Below are 16,411 nucleotides of genomic sequence, written 5' to 3' on the forward strand. Positions count from 1 at the left end.
GATGAGTTCGTCATGAGATCCCTGGCTAAATACGTCTATGAAAGCCCTGTTAGCAAATATGATCATGTTCATGGGTACCAGGAGTTGAGGCAGGATATAATTTAACCCACTCTTCACCCTGTAGAAAGAAAGATAATATGAATTGGAAGCAGTTATAACTGAAACCATTCTACCCTTCTTCATTCACGTGAGCTCTTGTCCTGTTTGGAAGTCATGTACATGGTTTTTGTTTTTGTTTTTGTTTTTCTTTTTGGGTCACTCCTGGCAATATTCAGGGGTTATTCCTGACTCTGCACTCAGGAATTACTCCTGGCAATACTTGGGGGCCATATGGTATTCTGGGGATCGAACCTGGGTCAGTCAAGTGCAAGGCAAACGCTGTACCCACTGTACTATCTTATCAGGCCCCAGAAGTCATGTACATGTTTAACTGTTCTAATACTTAAGTGTATCTGGTTGTGTCTTATGTAGAAGGTGGACAAGGACATTGTCAACAGACTGTACCTGTCTTTTGTTCTTTACACTTTGCTGAAAGACACCAACATTTGGAGTGTGGCTGAGAAGTTTAATATGCCTCGAGGATATATACAGAGCCTTCTGACCGGAGCGGCCACCTTCTCATCTTGTGTGTTACATTTTTGTGAGGTAATTCCCCTAAATAGATAACAGTTGCTTCATGCATCCTATTTTAACTGTTACTAAACTTATAAGCCAATTCATGTTTGTTTATTACTCACTCTGCAATTACAAAGCACTAAAAAATCAATTTAAAAAAAATATATATGTGTATGTATATGGGTTGGAGCGATAGCACAGCGGTAGGGCGTTTGCCTTGCATGCAGCCAACATGGCCGACTCGAGTTTGATTCCTCCGCCCCTCTCAGAGAGCCCGGCAAGCTACCGAGAGTATCTCACCCGCACGGCAGAGCCTGGCAAGCTCCCCATAATGTACTCAATATGCCAAACACAGTAACAAGTCTCATGATGGAGACGTTACTGGGCCTGCTCGAGCAAATCGATGAACAATGGGAGGACCGTGATGTGTGTGTGTGTGTGTGTGTGTGTGTGTGTGTGTGTGTGTGTATTGCTTTTGGGTTACACCTGGCGATGCTCAGGGGTTACTCCTGACTTTGCTCTCAGAAATTACTCCTGCAGTGCTCAGGGAACCATATGGGATGCTGGAAATTGAACACGGGTTGGCCGCGTGCAAGGCAAATGCCCTACCTGCTGTGCTATCGCTCCAGCCCCCTATATGTTGCTTACAAAAATACTACATGCTTATGCCAAAGGAACAAAATGACAGAATCAACTAAAATCTATAATGAGCTAGTAGAAAGCACATAGAAAGTAGAAAAACATATAGCAGGTAGAAAAAGAGTGCCCTACCCTTGGAACTACTAGTAGTGGTTTCATGTATTTAAAAATTAATTCTCAGGGCTACAGCGAGCACTTCCAGGAGTTACTACTGAGTGCAAAGCCAGGAGCAACCCATGAGCATCGCCAGGTGTGGCCCAAAAACCAAATCAAAGTTAATTCTCTTAAAAGGATATATTTCTATTGAGGTAGATTTGGTGCCCTATGAATGATATAACTAACACCTTAGAGAAGCAGAAATCATTGCATGGTGTAGTCTCATACTTCCATAACTGATATTTTACAATTATCAGAAATTTGTCATATTTCACTTTTTTTGCTAAAGTTTTCTTTTTGTTTTGGTTTGGTTTTTGACCCACACCTGGCAGTGCTCGGGACTTGTTTCTGGCTCTTCGTTCACAGATCATTCCCTGCAGTGCTCAGGGAACCATATGTGGTGCCAGGGATTGAACGTGGGTAATTGGGTTCATGTCACGCAAGGCCTTACCCACTAAACTCTTTTTTTTATTATTATACTAAATAGCATCTTACATTTTGATGCTTCCATACTTAATATTTTAATATAAATTTCAAGAGTAGAAATTGTTTTCAGTGATTTGGGAAAGAGAACTGCATTCATTTTCTGATTTTTGGATTAATAATCAAAACAACTTATTGTCATTTTTCAATTTCTAATCTTTTTTTTTTCCCTCATCCCCAGATCAATTCATCAAATTCATCAGTTTCTGCCTTGTTTTATGTTAACAGTTTTGCTTCATCATCATTTACCTCTCAGAGGCTCCTACCACACAAACTAGACTTTGAAATAACTTAGCAGCTCTACATCCTGTGTCTTTCTTTGTTCCCTGTAGGAGCTGGAGGAGTTTTGGGTTTACAGAGCCCTTTTGGTAGAACTTACCAAGAAGTTGACGTACTGTGTAAAGGCTGAGCTAATCCCTCTCATGGAAGTGTCTGGAGTTTTAGAGGTTAGTAGCTTTCCAGTTTCCCAGCCACAGTGAGTTCATCAGGAAAACCAGGTATTACTCTTTTCTGAAGCCTTATCACGAGATAAGTGGCAATACTTACTGCTCTTTTGTCATGGGTACCCCCACTCCCATCTTTTAAATAAACCGTCATCACAGCCTTCCCCAAGTCCACGATGGATTGGAAGAAGCTGGTGTAAAATGCACATTGCGGGGTGGGGTGCGAGGGGATCACTGTAAGTAAAGATGACTCTCAAGTACATGTGCAACGGCTTCTCCTTCGCACTCTTCCTGCCCTGCTCTATGCGCGGCCAGAGCAGTAGCACAGCGGGCAGGGAGTGATCCCTGAACAGAGTCAGGAGTAAACCCTGAGCACCCCCATGTGTGGCCAAAAAAAATCAAAGAATGACCTCTCACTTTAGACTCAGGGTTCACAGTAGTAGCAATTTAATGAAAACAACAAATATTTCCCTGACAGTAAGGAAAAAAGAGACCTCAGCTAGTTTCTCAGCCATTTCTAACCAAGTCTAGATAACCCTAGCGAAGGTACTTCATCAGTTTCTCATTCCTGACTAGGCACAGCAAGTTGGCTCCGGCCGCCTAGAAAGTTCTGTGCTCTTGCAGTCAGATAGGAACCGTCCTTTAAAGGATTCGCATCAAGATTCACATTTCCCTTGGTTTGGTTTAGTTTTGGTGTTCTGTTTTTGTTTGCTCTTTTAGTTTTGAGGCTATACTCGGCAACACTCCTTGCTCTGCACTCAGGAATTATCCTGGTCGTGTTCGGGGGACGTTATGGGATGCTGGGGATCAAACCTGGGTCAGCTGTGTGCAAGGCTGCAAGTATCCTTCTAATAAATTTTTATTTTACTTTTTTTTGTTTTTTTTTAAAATTCTAGGGTCGAGCGAAGCAGCTATACAGTGCTGGTTATAAAAGTCTAGTGCACTTAGCTAATGCAAATCCTGAAGAACTAATAAGGACAATTGATCATTTGTCGAGACGCCAGGCCAAGCAAATTGTATCATCAGCAAAGGTAAGCAAGCAAATTGATTTTTAACCTTTATGGTATTTTATGAAGTTATCGTCTTATACTTTAGACATTATTTTTATTTATTTTATCTGTATGCTTTTTTTTTTTAACTACATCGGGCAGTGCTCAGGGGTTATTCCTGCCACTGCACTCAGGGGTCACTACTGGCAGGGCTCAAGGGACAATATGGGATGCCAGGGATCAAACACAGGTCAACTGCATGCAAGTCAAGCACTCTACCCACTGTACTGTCTCTCCAACCCCTACCTTAGACATTAATCAAAAGTTTTTTTTTTAATTGTAGAATCAGAAGAATACACTTGCAATATGTGAATAAAAATATTTGATCTGTTATGGTATAAGATTTTCCATAAAGGAAAATAAAAACACTAATTAAAAGTAGGTCATCTCAGGAGCCATTGAATTATAGAGCCCTCTGGTGCTCATGGACTTCTGTCTCCCCCACCTTTCACACAGAAGTTCCTCTTTGTTGTTGGCTTTTTTGTTTTATTTATTGGGGACTACTCATGGCCGTGTGCTCAGGGATCACTCCCAACAGTACTCAGGATCCATGTAATGCCAGGTTTCAACCAGGTGGGTTTTTTTTCCCAAGGTGATAGTTCAAGTTTACTAGAAACTACAAAAGGTCAAAGGTGGTACCTACTATGCTCATCAGCTGTCCTGCCCCAAAGTACACCCAGGCGAGGAAGATGACCCCTCCCCAACCCCTACAGGAAAGACTGCGCCAATCCCAAACCACATCTGGGGAAGTCTAAGGTCTCATGTTTAAAGCATGACAAGAGCAACGAGAGATTTGTTCTTATGACTGCTTATTGCAGTCCCCAAACAGTGGCCCAGGGCTCGCTTCTGCTTAGAGAAGTATTCTTTGCTCTTCGGGACTTCAGGCCTGATGCTGTTACTACCAGGCTTCCAGCCAGCTGGGTGCGCTTCACCATGTTTGTCAGTGAACTGGCAGGCCTGAACTGATCCATGGAGTGGCCAACAGGGAGGTCATTTACAGGGACCTGCCGAAAGGTGCCCTTATCGTCAGTATACAAAGATCCCTGGAAGAGATGCCTGCATCAGCCCCTAAGGCACCATGATCCTGAGCACCGGTTCGCCCGGGGTCCAACCCCAAGGGAACGTTCCTGAACCCCAGTCCTCCTCGTTTCTTGAGCATTTTGATCCATGCCAGGTGACAAAAGTGAGACTCTACAGAAGCACCAATCACTTGGCAATTGAGCTTCTTAAATTCTTCTTCCCAGTCACTGAAAACAGTGTGCTTCCACTGTTATAATTTCTTTTGATGCTCACATGACCTCAGATTTGTCCCGTCTAAGCCCCTGCAAGTTGGTTCCTGTATTTTCTTACTGTTCTAATCATAACTGGGATATTTTTTGCTTTCCGACCTTATATGTCAGAGTCTAAAACCACCTGGTAATTTGCACAAGAAAATTTAATAGCGATGTAATGGCTGCAACAACTGTAACCAGCTGAGGGTTCCAGTGGGTTGTACGGGATAAACAGCTTTAAAGAATGCGAGGAGAGAAGGCTCAATCTCCAGCCGCGCTCTCCCGAACAGACCTCGCTTGCTGGTCTCAGTGTTTCTACGCCTGTTTCTACTCCAGAGAAGCCAGAAGCCAGAGTGTTCTCTCTCTCTCTCTCTCTCTCTCTCTCTCTCTATATATATATATATATATATATATATATATATATATATATATATATACCTCTCTCTTCTCCCTCTCTCTCCTCATAGCTTTCCAAAAAAGTTAGAATAAAACCTACATTGCTTTAAAAATAAACCCCAACTGCGAGAGAATCCAGCCTCTCCCACACCCCCTTGGCAGATGGAATTCAGGCTTCATGGCCATAATGGCAGGTGTGTTGGCATCAGAATTATAGCCAAGGCTGGCAAGCTGCTCCTGAGGGTGCCTACAAGCCTGCCAGGAAGCACCCTGGCAGGTTCCCTGGAACTTGGAGGCCAGCTTGGGCACTGTGGAACTTCCAGAAAACTCTGTGCAGGGGTGCCTTTGAAACTCACTACTGTGAGGACCACCAGGTACGGCGTAGTGGGCCCTGGGAGAGCGCCTGCTCCTCCTGCTGTCCCTTGGGCCTGCACTGTCACCTGGCGCTGTCTCTGTTGACAGAGGAGAATGGTTTCCATGTTCAGCTGTATTTCCCCTGGGAATGAAGGGTGCTGGCAAGCAGTGATGTTAAGAAAGAACAGGCTGTTCCAGGCCCCATTAGCCATGGAATTGGGCCTTCTTCTGGGGTGCCCTAGTTCCTCTTTGTGCAGAGGGTACTTCTAGCCCATGTGTGAGGCCTGGGCTTTCCGGCCTGACGGTGACGATTGTCCCTTTGTCAGAGTCCTCTCACCAGACTGCCTGCACCTGGTCTGTTTCTTTCTCAATGCAGGTGTGAGCTGTTCGAGCCCATGAACTCATACTGACCATGTCCTAATTTTTCCAGGTACATACTGTGACCTAACAAAATTTTATTTCTAAATTTAGTGATGTAACCTTGCTTATATTTTTGTGGCACAGTTATTCTGGAAGGTTTCAGCTAGATGCTTTGGAGGGATCCAGAGACACGCCTACTGGTCCTGAGGTCCCCAAGACTGGACTCAGCGATGCTCGGGGAACTTGGTGGTGGTCCAGATTGAACTGAAGTCAACAGCATGCAGGGCATGTGCCTCAAACCCCATGCTCTCATGGGCCCTATTTTATTTTTGAACTTAAAACAATTTTTGGAGGGCATATCTTTATCATAGCTCCGTTTCATTCTCTTAATTTTCTTTTTCTCTCAATAATACTGAATTTTTTGGTCAATTCTGTTCTTCCTTCAGCACCTCTTAGTTTTTATTTCTGATCTGAATTTGTCTACTCTTTCCTGAGTCTACTCAATTTTCATTTTATTTCCTTGGTTCTGTTCTTAGTTTGGGACATCCAGTACAGGGCACGTGTCTCCCCTAACCCCCACATCCCCAGGTGCTTTTTTGAATTTATTTAATTCAGTTTAGAATATTGTGCTAGTTTTTGCACTCATGACTGGTTTTTTTTTTTTAATGAATCACTGTGAGATACAGTTACAAAGCTTTCATGTTTGAGTTTCAGTCATACAATGAGCGAACACCCATTCCACCACCAATGTCCCCAGTATCCCTCCCGCCACCTCCTACCTACCCTTCCCCCTGCCTCTGTGGAAGACAGTTTCCTTTTTACTCTCTCTCCACTTTTTGGCATGATGGTTTGCAATACAGATACTGGGAGGCTATCATGTTTGGTCCTTTATCTACTTTCAGCACACATCTCCCATCCCAAGCGATCCCTCCAATCATCATTGACTTAGTGATCCTGTCTCTATTCCAGCTGCCTTCTCCCCCAGCTCATGAGGCAGGCTTCCAACCATGGAGCAATACTCCTGGCCCTTGTCTCTACTGTCCTTGGGTGTTAGTCTGATGTTGTTATTTTATGCACTCATGATTTTTTTAATCTGTTTTTATGTGGTGGTTTTGCACAGTTGAGGACAGCTTATGCCTTTGCCTTTTTTCTTGCACAGTGATGACCTCCTGGAATGGTTTATGAGAATTCTGACTCAGAGTCTCCTGGGTTCATGTTCACGGTTTAGTTCTATCATGGATGACTTGGTGTGTGAGAGGAGTGCAAGGACAGAGAGTGCCTGCTTCTTTTTTGTTTTGTTTTATTTTGCTTTTTGGTAATACCCAGTAGTACTCAGGGGTTCCCCTATCTCTGCGCTCAGGGATCACTCCTTGCAGCGCTCGGGGGACCATATGCAATGCCAGGGATCAAACCCAGGTCGGCCACAGGCAAGACAAATGCCCTACCCACTGTACTATCGCTGCCGCCTCCAAAGAGGAGTTTCTTGATTTCTGCGATATTCTCTTGATCTCCAGTATTGTCATTTATTCCCCTCTTCCCCTTTGTATTTTGCTGCCTCACTTCTCAGCTCTCAAAGGGCCCCTCTGCCTTTTCCCCGTCTCCTCCCCAGAAGCTTTGTCCTTCCCAGCCTCCTTCTCGATCTCCACATTCTCCTGTTCCTTGCTGCAAACAGTGCTCTCGTCTGCTCTTGGAGGAGGGCAGCCTCTCTTAATCAGGGTGATTGTAGTAACTCGTAGACCCTCTTTTTTCCCTTCTTTTCCAGCTTTTTATTTGGAATGGGAACCTGAGAAATGGTTCTGCTGTAAAAATCGGTGGATTTTTTTTTTTTAACTACAGTTTCTAATGGTTTAATACAGGTTCTGAAGAATTATCTACTTGTTCTTGTTGATTTGTGGAAACGTTTTTTGAGGCCCTGTGCTGTGCAGTACTGTAAATGATAGTTTCATGTGTGCAACATGCCAACACCACACTCCCCACCAGAGTGCCCATTTCTTCTCCCCAGTCTTAGGGTGCTCCCTCCTTCCACCCCCAGCACGCCCCCCCCAGCCCCCGCCTTTGGCAAGCTCAGCTCTGTAAACCAGTCAGTCCTCATGTTCTGTTGCCTTTGGTAATTTGTTATTCCCTTACTATGTTTCTTCCTGCTTCTCCTCCACCGCCCCCTCCTCCTCCTCTTCTCCTCTTCTTTTATTTTGGGGGAGGCCACACCTGGCTGTGCTCAGGGATCACTCCTGGTGGGACTCTGGGGACTGCATGGGGAGTGGGGGATCGAACCCAGGTCAGCCGTGTGGAAGGCAAGCGCCTACCTGCTGTCTATCCAGCCCCCTACTTTGTAGCCCACCATGGTAATACTTCGAGAATGTGCTGGGAGATTATTTTTACATGATCACCCACAGAAAAGCTTCCCTGATTACACCTGGACCTCTTTCATATATACTGCTATGCAGTATATCAAGTTGGTAATATGTACCTTTTTCACTTTGTTACATTTAAGTTTTTCCTCCATGTGCTTTTCCTAACTTTTTATTACAGAAATTTTGTAACAGAACTGGTATAAATAGTTCAATATAGGCAAAAAATAGCTGCAGCTAAGACTAATTTTTTTTACTTTAGAAGAAAGGAGGAAATCCTTACTCAGCAAATAATCGTTGATATCTACTATGTGCCATGTTTATAAATAGTTTCTTTGCCCGTTATTTCTCTTGAAATTAGCCATGTTAATTTTAGGTGACTAAATGAAATTTTTCTTTGACATACTGGTAGATCTTTAAAAGCACACTGATATTTGAGGAATAATAAAAATGCATATATAAAGGAATACATTTTCAAAAGCTAAATTTTTGTGGAATTGTCTTTGATTTTATAGGTCAGAAGTTAATTTTTTAAGTGGCTGAGTCATCAGTAAGGCTAATCCTTGAGAGTATTAAAGCTCCTTTATTTTTGGTTTGCCAGAGGTCACAAGCAGTTGAAATGGCTCTAACGGACGCCTTCGTTTCATTTGCTATAATATCTTGTTCTCAAGTGGCCATTTTTCAATCCGCTTATTAGCTTTAAGCCTAGAATGCTGATGACTCAGGTATCTAATGGACAATAATAAAAATGTTAGCTACTCTCTGGCGTTGTATATTTTAGCCTCATCTCCTGGTTCTTTTTCATTCTAGATGCTGTTACATGAGAAAGCGGAGGCTTTGCAAGAAGAGGTAGAAGAGTTACTGAGACTGCCTTCCGATTTCCCTGGCTTGCTGGCCTCTCCCACTGAGAAGGCATAAAACTACCTGAGCATTTTCAAATATGAGTTTATTGCATATATGTTTTATTAAACACTCCCCATTATTTAAAATACAAAAATACATTTTAAATTATATTCTAAGAACTGTGTATGTGCTTGAATATGCCTCTCACTCATATTTCCAATAACTTTCCCACTAAGAATCCATCCTCTTCAATACCTACACATGAATTCTCTGCTCAAATATTTATAATGCCCACCTCACAGGCCTGAGCAGTAGTACAGCAGGTAGGATGCCTGCCTTGCATGCAGTCAACCCAGGTTTGATCCCCGGCACCCCATATAGTAGTGCCCCAAGCCCGCCAGGAGTGACCCCTGAATGCAGAGCCAGGAGTAAATCCTGAGCATCACCAGTGTGGCTGAAAAACCAAAAAGGAAAAAAAGTCCACCATAAAATGAAATTCGACCCCTCAACATATTTATTTTTGTAGCCAGATCTTTAATTATTTTCTCACCTATGCCTTCCAATAAATTGGATTATTTGGACTGAAGCAATAGCACATACATGTCTTGCATGTAGCCATCCTAGCTTTAATCCCCAGTATCCCATATGGTCTACCAAGCCCTGCCAGGAGTGATCCCTGAGCAACACCAGGTGTGACCCAAAATTGAGAACAATAATAAATATAACCTGCTACCAAGAGTATTGCGCCCCGCACGGCAGAGCCTGGCAAGCTACCCGTGAGGTACTCGATATGCCAAACACAGTAACAAGTCTCACAATGGAGATGTTACTGGGCCCGCTTGAGCGAATCGATGAACATCGGGAGGACAGTGATACAGTGAAAGATTTATAGCTCAAGTATAGATAGCTAGTTACAGATAAGAAAAAGAGATGACTTGATAGTTATTTGTGAATACTGAATGATTCTCTCCAGTCTAAGATACATCCCATATACTAACAAACAGTGTTATTTTTTTGTTTGTTTTTGGTTTGGGACCACACTCAGTGATGCTCAGGGCTTACTCCTGATCACTCAGGGATCACTCCTGGCAGTGCCCTCAGGACCAAATACAGTATCAGAGTCGGCTATAAGCCAGGCAAGTTCCTTACCCACGGCACTATCTCTCTAGCCTCCTATCTGAGTCAGACCATTAGACCATGATAACACAGGAGCCAGCTACTGGCATGATCTAGCACAGATCCCACGTGAGAATGCTGAGCTCGACGGATGCCCGTGAGAAATGCAGATGTCAGAGCTGCCTGCCATTTTGGAAGGCCCAGGTGGAGCAGATGACAATTCCCAGCTCATCTCTGCCTTTCACTGCCCAGAACGAGCCAATCTGTGAATCAGGACTTCCTGCCCAAAGTTCCCATGGGGAGAGAGATGCTGAGAGGGGACAGTGAAAGATCCCAGGCTGTGCTGGACAGACTCTGCTCAGGGTGGTCTGTACCACACCACTGGCCATGGATTCTCTGGTGTTCGGGGGCCACATCCAGCAGGGCTTACCCGTAGTTCTGTGCTCAGGAATTACTCTGGCTCTGTGTTCAGGAGTCACTCCTGGTAGGCTCAGGGGATGTTAGGAGTGCTGGGGATAAAACCCGGTTGGCTGTGTGCAGGGCAGATGCCCTCCCCGCTGTACTATCACTCCAGCCTCATGTATTCTTTCATGCATTCTCTCTTGTTTGTTCTAGTAATATCATCTTTAGTCTGAGAAAGCAAAGCAAAGCAATTAAACATGCAGCTCAAGCTATTGTACCGCAGTGTCCAGCATGTACAATCTGGAAGACGTGAGTTTAGTTTCTTCAGTTTGGTTCTTCTTCTCCAAAGCAAAGCTGTATGTTCACATTTATACCTGGGCTCTAAATAAGACAAAGGTGAGAGGGTATCTGGCAGGGGCTGGGTGGAAAGGTGGGGAAATGGGGAGCAATGGTCAAAGGAAGCAAACTTCCAGTTAGAAATTCTGGGGTTCTAGTGGAGAACACAGGCACTGTGATCAGCAGCGCTGTTGCATACTTGGCAGTTGGCAAGGATGCAATTTCCTAGGGGCCTCGACCAGCAGTGCTGGGGGTACACACTCCCAGCGGCACCCCGTCCAGCATGCAGGGCTTTGCTAGGAAATGTGCCCCATCACATTCTCCCTGGGACTTCTAGCCCTGACCCCAACACATACATACACACACACACACACACACACACACACACACACTGATTAAATGAGGGTCTGGTGCTATCAGTTTCTTCGTTGAGACAATGATTTTCAAGTAGATTCTCATAGCAAATTATCACATTATGTGCCTTAAAATGTTAATAATATTTCTATAAAATGGGGTGACAATTTTAAACCAAATCAATACAATATCTGGTGTATAGGCAAATTAATCACACACACACAAACACACACACACACACACATACATACACACCTGTCAAGGAACCATATGGGGTGCCGGGGATGAAACCCAGATCAGAAGCATGCAAGGCAAGAGGCCTACCTAACCCTTGTACTATCACTCCTGTAGCTCACAGTGATTCGATTAAAAAAAAAAAATTTTTTTTTTAAAAAAGAGGGACAAATATGACCCCACCAAAAGAATATATGTGTGAACCTCGCAGCTAGGAGTGTGTGCAAGCCCCTAACATCACAAGAGCAGAAAGGGAGAGGCATAGAGGATGGGGATTAAAAACTAAGATAGAAAATATAAAAATGGGGCCAGAACAATAAAACAGTGGTTAGAGCACTTGCCTTGAAAGCAGCAAACCGGGATTTGATCCCCAGAACCCCTATAAGGTCCCCTAAACTCCCTAAGAGTGATCCCTGAGTTCAGAGCCAGGAGTAAGCTCTGAGAACTGCCAGGTATGGCACAAAAAAAAAAAAGAAAGAAAGAAAATATGAAAATGATGCTATTTGCATACAAATATGTCCTCATCTAGCGACTTGAAATAACCTACATTAGGTACATAGGTTTGACATTTTCCTTAGCCAAGCAGTATGATATGGCTTCTCTGAGAATAGTTACAAAAACAACTAGAAAGGTCCACTAATGAGGTAAATAAAAAATAGAATTCTGGGTGTCTCTGGGTGGCTAAAGTCCTGCTCATGGTGCGGATGAGGCAACTTGAAAGAGACATCGACGTGTCAAGCCTCTAAGGCACCATAATAATTCACGCATAATAATTCTAGCAGATGCAGGCAAATAAGATCTTAGTGGCAGGAAATTTTTGTTTCCAAAAGCTCTGCTCTTGGAAACGGGGTATAAAGAAGGACCCAGGTAGAAGAAATAGGCAGGCCAAGGCGGAAACAGCCGCGAGGTGGCCGTGGGGCCCAGGTTCTGGTGTGGGTCTCAAGGGGGTTGGTGGAGACGGGTTCTGGTCCTTGGCCTCAGTACTGGGCCTCTGTGTTTCCAGGCTACTTTCCTCAGCTGGGGGCTGAGGTCCAAAAGCCATACATCAGTGGTTGGGGGTCAGAGGCGCACACTCCAGCCTCATTCATCCCTGGAGTCCTCCCTCCCCGCCCGTCCTCCCAGCGGGCTCAAAACACCTTTCCTCCATTGCGACAATATGGATCGACATCGTCCTTGTGATAGAGAAGGTCCCATTTGTGTAGAAAGTTCTGCTGCTTGGGGGTAGCGCACTCTTACTTACATATGTATGGGGAATTTACACGGCTGTGAATCCCAACTAAATGGGACAGATTATGTGTAGGTTTCTATGCTGCACTAAGGGCTAGAATTAAGAGGCTGAGCAGATGGGAGGTGGGGAGGGAGGGGAGGGAGGTGTCTCACATAGCAAATACAATGATTTTGTATTAGGTCTCAGAAAAAGCGGGGGGGGGGGGGGCGAAGAGATAGTACAGTGTGTAGGGTGCTTGCCTTATACGCAGCTGATGGGGGTTCAATCCCCGGCGTCCCATATGGTCCCCTGAGCACCACCGGGAGTGATTCCTGAGTGCAGGGCCAGAAGTATTCCTGAGCATCACTGGGTATGACCCAAAAATGAAAAGAAAGGAAGAAGGAAAGAAAGGGAGGGAGGGAGGGAGAGAGAGAGGGAGGGAAGGATGAAGGGAGGGAAGGAGGGAGGGAGGGAGGGAGGGAGGGAAAAAGTGGGGATTGCTTATACATCATCGATAAAGTTCATTTTAAAAGTTGGTGTTCAAGTTATTCAGAACTAAAGTATTTGCTAAACTTTCAAGTAGTTAATGACAGCTTTGAGAGCATGACTCTTTACAAGTGCTCCAGTGTCCAAACTCACCTCCAGAAGAATCTGGGTGGAGCCGAAGCCTTTCAGCACTCTACTCAACACTTTCAACACATGTGTGTTTCCTTCCAAGTGCTGCTTGAACACACAGAACCTTCCCAAGTTCTTAGATAAGTTGAAATCTAGTAAGTCAGATGTATAGCACCTCCACTTAAAATCTCAAGGAAGCGGGCTGCGGAGGTGAGACAGAGATTAAGACCTTGCATGCATTCAATGCCATGTCCATCGAGCATGGCCAGCAGTGACCCCTGAGCGCAGAGTCAGCAGTAAGCCCTGAGCAGGGCCAGGTGGGGCGCCCAAACCGAAGGGGGAAAAGGAGAAAAAATAGAAACCAACCAAGTGTCTCAGAGTATCTGGACAACCCCAACACCTGCATGCATTGGGGGTGGGACGGGGCTGAGTGATGCTCAGGGACCGTTCCTGACGGGCAGGAAACTCTCCAACAAACGGTTTGGGGGGAAAGATCATTGTGTAACACCAAACACAAAATGAACTCAAGAGACATCAAAAATATGGATATTAAAAATAAAGTATTAAAAAATAAAATATTTTCTGTTTTGAAAGGGGAAAAAAAAAAAAAGACCTGGGCATCAGGTCCCAAATAATAAAATACACAGAAGAAAACACAGATTCCCTCCGGGACCGAGCATCAGAGATATAAATGGAGACTCAACTGAGCACAGGCAGCATCGGGAAATATGGATTTTTTTCCCCTCACTTTACAGATGCGGAAGTTGAGAATCACTTACCTCAAGTTGAGGGAGGTTAAAAATGATTCCACGGGGCTGGAGAGATAGCACAGCAGGTAGGGTGTTTGCCTTGCACGCGGCCGACCCAGGTTCAATTCCCAGCATTCTGTATGGTCCCCTGAGCACCGCCAGGAGTAACTCCTGAGTGCAGAGCCAGGAGGAACCCCTGTGCACTGCCAGGTGTGACCCCCCAAAAAAAATTCCACACCAGATCCCGCACCCTCTCCGAGCTATAAAACTAGGATGCCTGCCAAAGGGCTCTAACTGAGATGTCTGTAGGCTAGAGCTTGTTATGAAAATAGGTGTGGGCTAAGGAGACATCTCGAAGGCGGGAGTGCATGCCCTGGGTATGCCAGGTGCGTGCCCGCTGCACCCACAGGTATGGTCCTGGTGAGCCTGAGAGCCTCCAACGTCCCGGGGCCCAGCACCAAAGTGACCAGTCCACACAGCTGAACTGAGTACCACTGGGAGTGAGCACTGGGCTCCCTGAGCACTGCTTTTGAGGGTTCCCCGAGGCCCTGTAAATGCCAGGTGTCTGGAATCAGCATTCCATTGTGGGAGCGCCCCAATGCCTGGGTGACTTTTTAAACTGCAAACAGCTCATTTTCTTAAGTATATTTTTCTTTAGGTTGTAAGAAATGGACAGCATTGACGCTCCATCATTCAGGTATCGTCTAGCTGTATGAGTCAAGACCTGCCCCTTCTTATTGTAAAACAGGAATGGTTTGGAGGCACCACTTCTAGCTTGTAGTTATTCCCGGGTAAAGAATATCTTCGGGGCCTGAGCGCTAGGACAGCAGGTAAGGCATTTGACTTGCACACGGCTGACTCAGGTTCAACTCCCAGTACCCCATATGGTCCCCCAAGCCAGCCAGGAGTGATCCCTGAGCACAGGGTCAGGAGTAAGCCCTGAGCACTGCTGGGTGTAGCTTAAAAAGAAAAAAAAGAATACCTTGAATATCTTCATACTTGGCAAATATGATTAAAACAAGGTGTCTAATTGCATGGTGTCTCTGCCATGACAATCCCTATTGCTGTTCACCTATTCCTTCTGTGTCACCTGGACATCGTCAAGCAAAGCAACTTAGGGTCCAGGATCTAAAATATTGTTTCATCTCAGCCCAAAGATTGTCCCTCGTGCAAGCTTTGTTTTCTCACTTCCTCACTGATGTTCTCCCAGTTTCCGTATTAGGAACTCACGTGAGGACTGCCCACACTGGCTGTCCACTGCTCGGGAGGTCACGGGAACTCACGAACAGAAAACTTGCACTTTTCAAGTGACACAAATGCTCCAAAGAAATAAGTATGGACTTTGCCCAACCACAGCAAAGACCTGAGGCCTGTGTGAGTGATGGTCGAGCAACTGGGAGAGATGGTATAGTGGCCAGGATGCCTCAGCCGCATTCCCCAACACCAATTATAGCCCCAAACTGCAGAGCTGGGGGACTTCTGGGGTTCGGGGTCACTTGTAGCATGCTCAGGGGACTGTGTGTGGTGCCAGGGATGAAAGCAGAGTTGGCACGTGCCAGGCAAGAGCCTTACCCCTGCACTAGCTCTCTGCAACAGTTGTTGGTGTCCTCTGGTTACTGAGCGAATGTCCACTAGGTGACTTCTAAGTGCCCCCTGCTCCACCCATGCAGTAGACAAGAACCACCACCACTTTGCTGCCATGGAATGGATGATGGAGCAGCTGAGGGCAATATGGAGCACTGGTCATACCGCGCTGAATTCTAGCAAGTTCCCTGAAGTGAGAAGGCGCCAGCAGGAACCCCAGCACCCGGAGACAGTTCATGGAAGGCTTCTTGGGAGAAGACTTGTTGCATCTTAGTTGACACTGCCATCGGCCTGGCCTGCTGTCGCTTACGCTGATCCTCCAGTGAAACGACCCTCGGGTGCGGTTCTGTTGCAGAATAGGGTTGCAAAATGAGGGTATCAGGCACTTGGCAGAGGGCTTGTTGGAATCCGAGAGAATACAGAGAAGATACTCTTGAGTAAATCCTAAGCGCACCGTTCTTCTGGGGGGCGAGGAGGAGGAGAGGGGAGGAGGCGCACCCGGCGATGCGTTGCTGGGGGTCACTCCTGGCTCCGCGCACAGGAGTCGCTCCCTTGGCCCTCCCCGCTGTCCCATCCCCGGTCCCCATCCCGGGGATGCGATCGAGGAGGACAGACGGCAGGAAAGCTCGGCCCACAGGAGTCCGGCGCGCGGAGAGCCCGGGTCCCCGCGAGCCTGCAGAGGTGACCCCGCGGTCGCTAAGGGGACCTGGCATCTGGGGGACGCCGCCCCGGCCCGGCTCGGAGTCCGATGCCGAGCGCGGGTGCCCGGCTGGCGGGGGGCGATGCTCGCGGGGCCGGACCCGGGCGGGGCGTTGCCGGCCGCTGCGGGAGGGACCCGGGCCCCGGGCTCCGGGGCG

At 46.1% G+C, this 16,411-nt stretch overlaps 1 protein-coding gene across 3 annotated transcripts in view; it reads left to right on the plus strand.

The window, feature by feature from the left end:
* HELQ (helicase, POLQ like) overlaps positions 1-9,063 on the plus strand; it is a 36,129-nt gene extending 27,066 nt beyond the window's left edge. For all 3 annotated transcript variants that reach the window (XM_056111279.1, XM_056111280.1, XM_056111281.1), the window contains 4 exons: positions 472-645; positions 2,226-2,339; positions 3,233-3,367; positions 8,925-9,063. In XM_056111279.1, the coding sequence (XP_055967254.1) occupies positions 472-645; positions 2,226-2,339; positions 3,233-3,367; positions 8,925-9,032 (531 nt within the window). In that variant the 3' untranslated portion in view covers positions 9,033-9,063. The remainder of the gene's footprint in view (positions 1-471; positions 646-2,225; positions 2,340-3,232; positions 3,368-8,924) is intronic.
* The last annotated feature ends 7,348 nt before the right edge of the window (positions 9,064-16,411 follow it).

Source organism: Sorex fumeus, unplaced genomic scaffold, assembly GCF_029834395.1.
Source record: "Sorex fumeus unplaced genomic scaffold, SorFum_2.1 ptg000013l, whole genome shotgun sequence".
NCBI classification, from domain to species: Eukaryota; Metazoa; Chordata; class Mammalia; order Eulipotyphla; family Soricidae; genus Sorex; species Sorex fumeus.